Source organism: Myotis brandtii, unplaced genomic scaffold, assembly GCF_000412655.1.
Source record: "Myotis brandtii unplaced genomic scaffold, ASM41265v1 scaffold1682, whole genome shotgun sequence".
NCBI classification, from domain to species: Eukaryota; Metazoa; Chordata; class Mammalia; order Chiroptera; family Vespertilionidae; genus Myotis; species Myotis brandtii.
In genome coordinates, this window is record NW_005356179.1 from 25623 (window position 1) to 36653 (window position 11031).

The 11031-nt window shown below is 46.7% G+C and overlaps 1 protein-coding gene across 1 annotated transcript; it reads right to left on the minus strand.

The window, feature by feature from the left end:
- Positions 1–2354: 2354 nt before the first annotated feature.
- Positions 2355–6263, minus strand: LOC102256871 (zinc finger protein 883). Its single transcript, XM_005862845.2, has 2 exons — positions 6054–6263; positions 2355–4508 (listed from the first exon to the last, which is right to left on the minus strand). Exons 1-2 carry the CDS (start codon positions 6172–6174, stop codon positions 2770–2772), a joined length of 1860 nt encoding a protein of 619 aa, XP_005862907.1. The 5' UTR covers positions 6175–6263; the 3' UTR covers positions 2355–2769.
- Between the last annotated feature and the right edge of the window lie 4768 nt (positions 6264–11031).

Genomic DNA, 11031 nt, shown 5'->3' on the forward strand with positions numbered 1-11031 from the left:
CAATACAGTGGTGGTGGTGGGAGCCTCTCCTGCCTCCTCAGCAGCACTAAGGATGTCCGACTGCAGCTTATGCCTGCTCCCTGCTAGCAAGTGGACATCCCCCGAGGGCTCCTGGGCTGCCAGAGGAATGTCTGACTGCCAGCTTAGGCCTGTTCCCCCAGGGAGCGGGCCTAAGCCAACAGGTGGTCATCCCCCTAGGGTCCCAGACTGAGAGAGGGCACAGGCTGGGCTGAGGGACCCCCCAAGTGCACAAATTTTTGTGCACCGGGCCTCTAGTAAATAAATAAATAAATAAATAAATACATTTGTGGAAAAACAATTTTGCTTCCAGTATTCAAAACCTATGTTTCCAAATGGCAAATAAGTCATGGAGTCATTGAAGAATGAGTGAAATTCAAACATATGTATTAGATGCTACACAGGACCCCTTCAGCTTAAAATAATAAATTTATTTAAACAATTTTAAAAGATGCTGAGCTGACATTTTAACAAAAGAGATAAAGACAGTATAAATAAACTCATGAGAAAAACACTCACCATAAAAATTTCTTACATAAATGGGTTCCAGGGCCACTATTTAAAAAGGTTAACCACTGCACGTGCTGAGCGTAGCAGAAAAACTGGAATTTTTATATACAGTGGGTTAGTGGGAAGGCAAACAGTTCCCCATATTTTAAATGTAAAACATTCACCAACACTGCAATAGTTTGAGAAGTAAAACATATGTCTCTATAGAAACTGAAGACAATATTTATAAAACCCCAAAACTGGAAATAACCAAAACCATAAATAGTCCAATAGATAAATTCAATACCATAGAGCACAGTACTACTCAGTAATAAAAAAAACGTAACTATCCACATAAACATTAGTGTTGAATCTGAAAATAACTGTGTAGCATGGAGGAAACCAGTATTTGTTAAAGACTACACACCTTCTAGTGCTTACAAAATTTTGAAAAATATGAACTATTCCACTCAAAAGAAGGAAAATCCATGACTGCATGGAGGGCCAAGAAAGGCAGGAAGGGAGATTATAAAAGGGCAGTAAGAATATACAGGATGTGGCACAATAGGTGTAGAGTTGTTGGTATGGAAATTAATACAACAATTAATAATATTACAGGAACAAACTTTTCCCTGCCAGTGAGCCTCAGTTGGTTGGACACCATCCTTTGCCCTGAAAGTCACGGGTTCCATTCCTGCCTGGATGCCCTGTAGGTGGCAGGCAGGAGGCAGCTGTTAGCTGCATCTTTTCCACATCGCCATTTCTCATTCTCTGTCTCCCTCCCTCTTTCTAAAAAGCCAATAAATCATTTTAAAGATATATAAAATACTTATTTTTAAAAATAAAAATAAACACTTAGTTTTGCATATTGACATCTTTAAGCCTATTTACTGGCAGCAAATATTGTCAAGCAGTGAAGACTATTTCCATCAGAATCAAAAGGAATCACAAAAGACACATCCTGGGACTGATTACAGGCTTATCCTGCCTCTAGCTTGGAGGTCTTGCCTGCTGAGCAAACCCTGAAGTGAACACCCTAGATGGGTGAGGGGAATCCAAACAACTATTACATTATTTTTTCTGCCAACTATTTCAGCCACAGGAGACAGTGATGGAGGTCCTGAGAATGTCTGTACAAGAAGATCACACAAGCCACAGCCCACTGACCATTTGAGGATAACATTGAGAAGAAGCACTTTTCATGTAATTTACTCCAATCTTTCCCACTCACTATGAACACAGTGTTTCTGTCCTAATTGTGGTTCAATCTAATGCTCAGTGTCTTAAAACCAATGGCACCAGCCTATGAAATTTTATATATTATGTTACCTGGCTCCTTTACAGTATGTGGGTAAGAATCCCCTGAAACATTGCTGACAATTATGTAATAAATGCTGTGAACAGAAAATACTTTTCATATTGTTCACAGAAGCACAACAAAGGCCTCCTTTTCTGGGTGACCATGACATCACCAATAATAGAGGCACCAGGCTGCAAATTAGAACCACAAAGGCATGCACACTTTCTCTCAGGGCCTTGGTAAGCAACATAAAATAAGCCAATATTGGACAAAGAGTGCTGTTCTGATATCATGCTGTGCTTACCAAAGCACAAAAAGTTTGGGACCCTCCATATCTGTTCACCTCTCCATGCTGACAAAGCACTATTTTCCTTTCAATCATCCCAAGGAATTAAAAGAACCAACAGAATTAGAGGTACAAAAGAAAAAAACCCTTTAAAAAAGATCATAAACCAGAGCAAAGGACAGCAGGATGGTGAATTGGAACCTGAAACCATTCACCACAACATAATGTGAGAACCACAATGTCCCTGTGAGAGGTAGCACTTCTCAGCTGAGGATGGGTGCTCTGGATGAAACCTGGGTAAGGTAAATTCTCTAGTCAGAGAGAAAAGAATGAAGATACAGTCAAGAGCTGAAAGTATTCATAAATTTCTCATGCACAACAGAGAACACAGAATTCCTTTTCCCTGAGCACGCAGGGGTGGTGACTGGTGCACAGTTCAGTGAGCCAGGTGGTACAGGAGGTCACTTCAACCACAAATCCTCACAGTGATATCAATGAGGCAGGAGTGCTGGGAAGTTAGCAACTGCAATGCAGCTCTTTCAGGCCTCACTTCTACCTCAAACTTATGAGGAATTTCGCACAGTGTATGTTCAGATAACAGGGGTTTATACTCAGGTAAATGGATTTAAGTCTCCTGCAGTGTTGTAGAGTGAGAAAGAAAACTTCCCCTGCACATTTAAGGCTTTGGTCCAATGTGAACTCTCAGATGTCTAACAAGGCTAGGGTTGCTGCTAAAACATTTCCCACATTTATTACACTCATACGGCTTTTCTCCAGTGTGACTTCTGTGGTGCTCCATGAGTGAACGTCTTTGACTAAAGGACTTTCCACACTCACTACACTCATACGGCTTTTCTCCGGTATGAACTCTGTGGTGTTCAATAAGCTTGGACTTTCGTCTAAAGAACTTCCCACAATCACTACATTCAAAAGGTTTCTCTCCAGTGTGAACTCTCTTGTGTTCAGAGAGGTCATAGCTTCTCCTGAAGGACTTCCCACAATCAGTACACTCATAAGGTTTTTCTCCAGTGTGAACTCTCTTGTGGTTAAGGAGACTATTAGTGCTCCTAAAAGATTTCCCACAATCAGTACACTCATAGGGTTTTTCTCCAGTGTGAATATGGTGGTGTTCCGTGAGCTGAGAGCTTTGCCTGAAGGACTTCCCACAATCACTACACTCATATGGCTTTTCTCCAGTGTGAGCTCTCAGATGTCTAACAAGGCTAGGTTGCCATCTAAAACATTCCCCACATTTATAACACTCATGGGGCCTTTCTCCAGTGTGACTTCTGTGGTGCTCCATGAGAGAACGTATTTGTCTAAAGGACTTTCCACAGTCACTACACTCATACGGCTTCTCTCCGGTATGCACTCTATGGTGTTGAATGAGGTTCCCCTTTCGTGTAAAGAACTTCCCACAATCACTACATTCAAAAGGTTTTTCACCAGTGTGAACTCTCTTGTGTTCAGAGAGGTGACAGTTTCTCGCGAAGGACTTTCCACAATCTGTACACTGATAGGGTTTTTCTCCAGTGTGAACTCTCTTATGGATAAGGAGCTTATTATTTCTCCTAAAAGATTTCCCACAATCAGTACACTCATAGGGTTTTTCTCCAGTGTGAAAACAGCGGTGCTCAGTGATGTGAGAACTTTGCCTGAAGGACTTTCCACAATCACTACACCCATACGGCTTTTCTCCAGTGTGAACTCTGCGGTGTGAAAAGAGGTCGGACCTTTGTCCAAAGGACTTCCCACAATCAATACACTCGTAGGGCTTTTCTTTAGTGTGAACCCTTCCATGTTGAATGAGGTGAAAGATTCGTTTAAAAACTTTCCCACATTTGTCACATTCATATTTCACTTCTCCAGAGAAGGCACCCTGATGCTGAACAACTTTCTGGTTTTGGCTGCCAAAGTTTTCACAGTTGCAAGTCTGCTGAAGACTCTTTCTACCAAGATATCCCTGTGAAATCTCACTGCCACTGTGTAGGTCCTCAGTGTTGAGAGGGGCCTGGTGCTGGAGAAGCTCTGAGATGGCTGGGAATACTTTCCCAACCTCCCTACTGCTTGAAGGCACCCAAGTTAAGTAGAAGCCGCACCTGGTCACAAACGAGACCCTGTCCATGTCTTCTTTCCAGAGTTTCTCTCTAGTGGAATCCCTCTGTTGCTGGTGAGGGTTTGCATTGAAACAGAAGTCTCTCACACATGCGTCACTGAAGAAGTCTTTCTGCTCATAGTCTGCTGCTTGTGACTCAGTCAGGTGCACAATATTTTTTAACACCGAGACACACTGGTTACACAGAAGGGTCCTCTGGGTTGCTGGAGCTGTCTCAGAAGCCCTGACCTGCGATTCTCCTTGAACAGATATGCTCCGCTCAGGAAAGACCTCGTCATCATACGTTTTATGCCAACAACCTGAAAAGAGAGAATTGAGGAGGAATTGATTGTTGAGTGTGGTGGCAGGGTAAGTTCCATTGGTAAAGCGTTTTGCACATAATACATGGGTTCTATGCAATTGTCAGAAAATAAGAGATGTGCAGGAAGGATTAATAAGAAGCTGCTGTGAAGGTCTAGCCTCTGAAGGTGACTAAACAGGGAAGACCTCACCAGAAACATGACACACACATGGCAAGGACCATGTGAAGAGAAGATGCTCCCCACTCAGTTCTCTGTTAACAGTGCTCAGCAGGGCTGGTCTGCTGATGACAGGGGGGAGCTGTGCAGAATGTTGGTTATGTCTTATTCCAAGTAAAATCCAATAAACAAGTAGCAGGTGTTTGAGCACTTACGAATGAATGTGCACCTCATAACACGTGTGCAGGTACATGTAGGAGAATACTGCACAGGGAAAAGAGCCGAGGGACAGGTGATGCTAAAAGCTAACAAAGGTGAAGGTGCCAAAAGCCAGGAAGTCACAGATGAAATGCAAGTCCGCAAAGTGTTAAGTATGGGAAAGAGAAGGTAGAAATGGGGGGTAGCCATGGCACTTGCCCCTAAACAGTGATGGAAATTAGCTGGTTCCTGGTACCATCTGACCACCACCATTATGTCATACCTTCCCCCCAGTTGTCACTCAGCATGGCCAGACCAAATCTGACACCATCTTGCATGGTCACCCTGTGAGATAACCAGGCTTCTCCCTGATCTTCTACTCTATCAATGCATAAACCCTAAATATTCCAAGTATTAATGAAAAACAATGGAGGAGAGCAACCCGCTCTGGCCTAGAGCAATTTGGCCCACAATAGTACTCAGCTAAGGTAATATTACAAACAACAATTGGAGAAGGGTCTTACAAGAATAGCCCATGGTTCATGGAAGTGAAGAACATAACCTGGCACAGGCTGTCATAAAGCACCTTTCCCTAGAGCAGTGATGGTGAACCTTTTGAACTTGGCGTGTCAGCATTTTGAAAAACCCTAACTTAACTCTGGTGCCATGTCACATATAGAAATTTTTTTATATTTGCAACCATAGTAAAACAAAGATTTATATTTTTGATATTTATTTTATATATTTAAATGCCATTTAACAAAGAAAAATCAACCAAAAAAATGAGTTCGCGTGTCACCTCTGACACAAGTGTCATAGGTTCGCCATCACTGACCTAGATAAACCACTCTTGAAAAAAAATGAAGAGCCCTGGACGGTGTTGCTAAATGGGAGAGGAAGAGGAAGATAGAACCCATTAGTTGCCTCGAAGACTCCAAGACACTTTCTGCACTTTGGGGGGCAACATGTCAGGGATGTTCATGGAGTCCATTGGTCAAGACTGTCCACACAGCTCAGCATAGGCAGCCACAGCATGTTTGACAAGACAGAGGCAGAAATCAGCAGAACACTAGGTCTGGCTGTCTGGCTGTCTGGCTGCCTGGCTGTGGGAGAGAGAAAGCTATGTTTTGAGAATAAAGGAAGAAAGGACATCACATGGGAACACTAGAACATATGAGAAGGTCTTACCTACAGATGAGACAAGTGCAAACACTTCCAGCATCACATCACAGTACAGAAGTCTCTGAGCCTCATCAAGGAGCCTCCACTCCTCCTGAGAGAAGGCAATGGCCACGTCCTCAAAGTCCATATCCTGTCATAATGGGGACAGTTCAGTCCATGATCAACTTCTCTCCTAGGCTTCAATTTCGTCACACTTCCCACTCTCCATATCCATCTCCTCCCTCCTCTCCCCTCATCACAGAAAATATCAGGCCTTAAAAAAAAATAGCAGGCCTTGCATTCATCAAAGTCACTCTCTCATTATATTCCTACTGATACTGTGTCTTCCCACAGCAATAAAGCAGATGCCCAGATTGATTATACCTGACCTCAGGGCCTCACTTTTAGGGTCAACGCAATAGGTGTCACCATCACAGGGTACAGATAAATGTTGGCCATAAAGAGAGAGGTGAGTGATTTGACACTGGTCTTCTGGGGCAGTGGTCGGCAAACTCATTAGTCAACAAAGCCAAATAGCAACAAGTACTTCTTGAAAATAGACTTGCCCAGGCCCAAAACCGACTTCTGCACATGGGCCACGAAGTTTCAATAGTACTGTACGTGCACCCGCATGTGGTATTTTGTGGAAGAGCCACACTCAAGGGGCCAAAGAGCCGCATGTGGCTCGTGAGCCTCAGTTTTCCAACCATGGTTCTGGGGCAATATCCCTGTGGTCCCACACATTCTCCCTCCAAGACCCCGAAAAACATGGCATCACTTTTCACACTTTCGATTCCAATCCTAGTGTGCTGAGGCCAGCACTTTGAGCTACCATTTCCACATAATTCTTCCTATCCCACTTCTGTCATACAGCTTCATTCCCAGAGTCACAACTTCAAAGACAGTTTTCCAACCATGGTTCTGGGGCAATATTCTTGTGGTCCCACACATTCTCCCTCCAATACCCCGAAAAACATGGCATCACTTTTCACCCTTTCGATTCCAATCCTAGTGGGCTGAGGCCAACACTTTGAGCTATCAGTTCCACATAATTCTTCCTATTCCACTTCTCTCATACAGCTTCATTCCCAGAGTCACAACTTCAAAGACAACACATGTATGCCATCAAGAGAAAGGGATGTTATCTAATGACCTTCTTTTCAACCTTGTAACTCGCCTCCTCTGTAATGTATTTCTCTCTTACCCTTCTCCCTTCCACAAGCCAGTAGAGATTTTCAAGCCCAGGTGACACTGATGTCTGTTATCCCATTCCTATAGATCATTGTATCCGCCCAACATTCACAGGCAGGTGTGCACCTATATGACACCTAAATTCTGCACCAGGCATGTAGCGCCACAACACCAGTCTTTTCAGGAATTACCCTAAAATTCCTCAGGTTGTATCATCCAATTATCACCAGAAATAGACTCAACCTTCATTCTCTCTATATCAACATCAGGGATTTGTGGCCATGAATTCACACTCCCTCTCCAAGGGTCCATCACTCCTTCTCCCACACCTCTCTCATGCCTGGACTCCTGTAGCCCCAGCTCCCATAGACATCTCCTTGGTTCTGGCATGTAGCGCCACAACACCAGTCTTTTCAGGAGTTACCCTAAAATTCCTCAGGTTGTATCATCCAGTTATCACCAGAAATAGTCTCAACCTTCATTCCCTCTATATCAACATCAGGGATCTGTGGCCATGAATTCACACTCCCTCTCCAAGGGCCCATCACTCCTCCTCCCACACCTCTCACATCTGCACTCCTGTAGCCCCAGCTCCCATAGACATCTCCTTGGTCTTTGTCTTTACTCAGCATGTGTGTTCCAGAAACTGCATGGCAAGTTCAAACAGTATCAACTACTAACCTGACTCGGAATGCCCACACCCAAGACACAGCCTTCAGTTCTGTTATGAAGGCCTCCCTCCTAACTTGCTTTTTCCTTCAACCTCACCTATTGAGAACCACATCAGATCTCAGTTATCGAGAACCCACCTCTACTGCGGCTGCACTTGATGTCCATTCTCCACTCACAGACTTCAGTACCCAAGTCCCACATCCTATGGTCCTCTACCCTATGCCCAGTGAGTCTCACAGATGTCCCCTCTTGTCCATAAGCAAATCAACCAAACTGGATGCAACACACCAGGCCACACATAGGGTCACAAGAAATCGTGGTGAGTGTTTAAGAAGTAAATATGCACCAGCCACAGTCTCACTTTCTTTGAATTACTCTTCCACCTAAGGGTACGGTCTTTTTTTTTTTTTTAGTTTTATTCATTTCAAACGGGCCGGATCCAGCCCGTGGGCCGTAGTTTGCCCACGGCTGGTCTATACTCAGCATGTGTGTTTCAGAAACTGCATGGCAAGTTCAAACAGTATCAACTACTAACCTGACTCTGAGTGCCCACATTCAAGGCACATCCTTCAGTTCTGTTATGAAGACCTCCCTCCCAACTTGCTTTTTCCTGCAACCTCACCTATTGAGAACCACATCAGATCTCAGTTACCCAGAGCCCACCTCTACTGCTGCTGCACTTGATGTCCCTTCTCCACTCACAGGCTTCAGTACTCAAGTCTCACAGCCTATGGCCCTCTACCCCATGCACAGTGAGTCTCACAGATGTCCCCTCTTGTCCATGAGCAAATCAAACAAACTGAATGCAACACACCAGGCCACACAAATGGTCACAAGAAATCCTGGTGAGTGTTTAAGAAGTAAATATGCACCAGCCACAGTCTCACTTTCTTTGAATTACTCTTCCACCTCCAATTAAAAAAAAAAGCAGTGATCCAGAAATCCTCCCTGGTCCAGACTCTTTACTATTTTTTTAATTAGTTTTCATCTTAAACTACTCCTCAGAGTTCCAGATGTTCATGAACTGGTCTCTGAAATATCTCATAACTTAAGATGAAAAAATAAAAGATTTTATATTCCTCATGGACATTACTATTCCCACTAAGAATTTCTCCATCACAGTTGATGGGGCTTTAATACCATCAGGTGCTAAATCCAAACCTTTACATCATCTCTGATTCTTACCTCTCTCTCCAATCCTCAAAATTAGGAAATCCAGGTGGCCACAGCTATAACCCTGATCCATATGCAACTGCTTCTTCCACACCCACAACCACCACTGTGCTCCAGGTACCCTCACACTCACCAGCACTATCACAGCAGCTTCCGTCCTGGGCTTCCTACCACCGTCCTCACACCCATCCTGTGCATCAGGCTGCAGCCACAGGGAGTCTAGTGAGACCTGGGACAGGTCACCTGCTCTACTGCTCCCATGACCCCAATGACCCCATCACCAGCAGAACAGAAACCCAAGTGGTCACAAAGCTCCTCTGCACTTGGTTCCTGTCCCACTGTTTCCAGTTCCTATTTTTAAAAAATGGACCCTGCTCGTCCCTGAATCAGCTTAGTCTTCAAGCCTTTGCACATTCTGGAGCCCATGCGCGGAAGGACCTGTCACACACAATTCCACTGGCTGCCAAAATCAGGGGCCACTCACATGACCCTTGACCTGGGCTTGGTGTCCCTACAAGGTCCCCAGGTCCAAGGTCCCCCGAGAAGAGGGGCCGACAGCCCCAGGACCCCCCGACTCTAAGGGCCCCGAAAGGTGGGGGCCCTGAAAGGAGCCCCACAGCCCCGTCCCCCCAGCGGCTCTGCACCCGCAGGAACCGGTGGGAACTAAAGGGCTGAGGGCCGGGCACCCACCCCAGGACCCAGGGGCTCGGGCTGCTCAGAGCCCTGGCCCCGCCCCGGGGGGGTGATGCCCGCCGCCCTCGGGGCTCAGTCCAGTGCGCACCTGCCAGTGACCTCATCACCTACAGGGTCCTCCTTCCCGCCCTCCTGCTGGCCTCTCCCGTGTAGTCTATTCTTCCTCTGAGCAGTTTTGAGAAGAGGCTAGAACCCTAACTCACACTAGGTCCCTCTTTGGTTCACAGCCACGGATGGCAGCAGCTTCCTGAAAACAAAAGGAAAAGTCCTCACACAAAACTTCGCTTCATCTTCTTTGTTGCCTTTAGGGATATGACAGACCTGGGTTCCCCCATCCTCCCTCCTCAGTCACAGCCCCACCGCCTCACACGGCTTTTCAGCCTGTCACCCTCTCCCACCCGGTCACACCACGTGGCACCCTCAAGCCACTCACTGTTCGGGTGCTGAGACCTGGGCTGCAGGCGGGACAGGCACCCACCCCCCAGGCAGGAGGGCAAATGAGGTGAGGCCGGTTGAACTCTGGAAGCAGAGAGGAGTCGGGGAGGCATGGAGACTCAAATCCCGCCGTTTGGGGGTCAACAAGCCTCAGAGACACCCTGCCCAGCGGGGACGCTGCCTCCACCACCTCCTCCTACTCGACACCAGAGCGCTGAGGCTTGCGAGCCCCTGAGCCTACAGAAGAGGGAGAAATGAGCGCCAGAAGGAGGACGCCGGAAGTCCCGCCCTAACCGGATGCGCGGGAAGCAGCGGGGACGATGCCTCCCCCGACCCCTCCTTCGCGCCACCAACGCTCAGGCGCGCGCTGAGCCCCGCAGGTCCGTTACCGGAAGCCACAACGTCCGCCCCCGAGGGCGATACCGGAAGTCCCGCCCTAACTGAAAGTGCAGGAACCCAAACGCGCGTATCTCAACGGAAGCCTGCGCAGTGCCTTCTGGGTGATGTAGTTTTCTCCGGCCGCCCTGGCCGTGACCTTGGGGAGTGAAGGTGATGCGGCGCTGCCAGGGGCGCTGGGGGAGGAGATGGGACCAGAGGCCGGGTTCACGGGGACAGACCGACAGGCCCCCCAGGGGAGGGGGGACGGGGAGAGACCCCCAAAGAACATATGCACAGGGGAATGGGAGACATCTCAACACCATGGACAATAAAAATACACATTACATTTTATTACAAATATACAATAGAGCTCAGCTGGGGCCGCTCAGTGGTGGACGCTGACCGATGAACCGGGAGAGCAGGTTCCATCGCTGGTCAGGCCCGTGCACGGGGCGCAGGCACA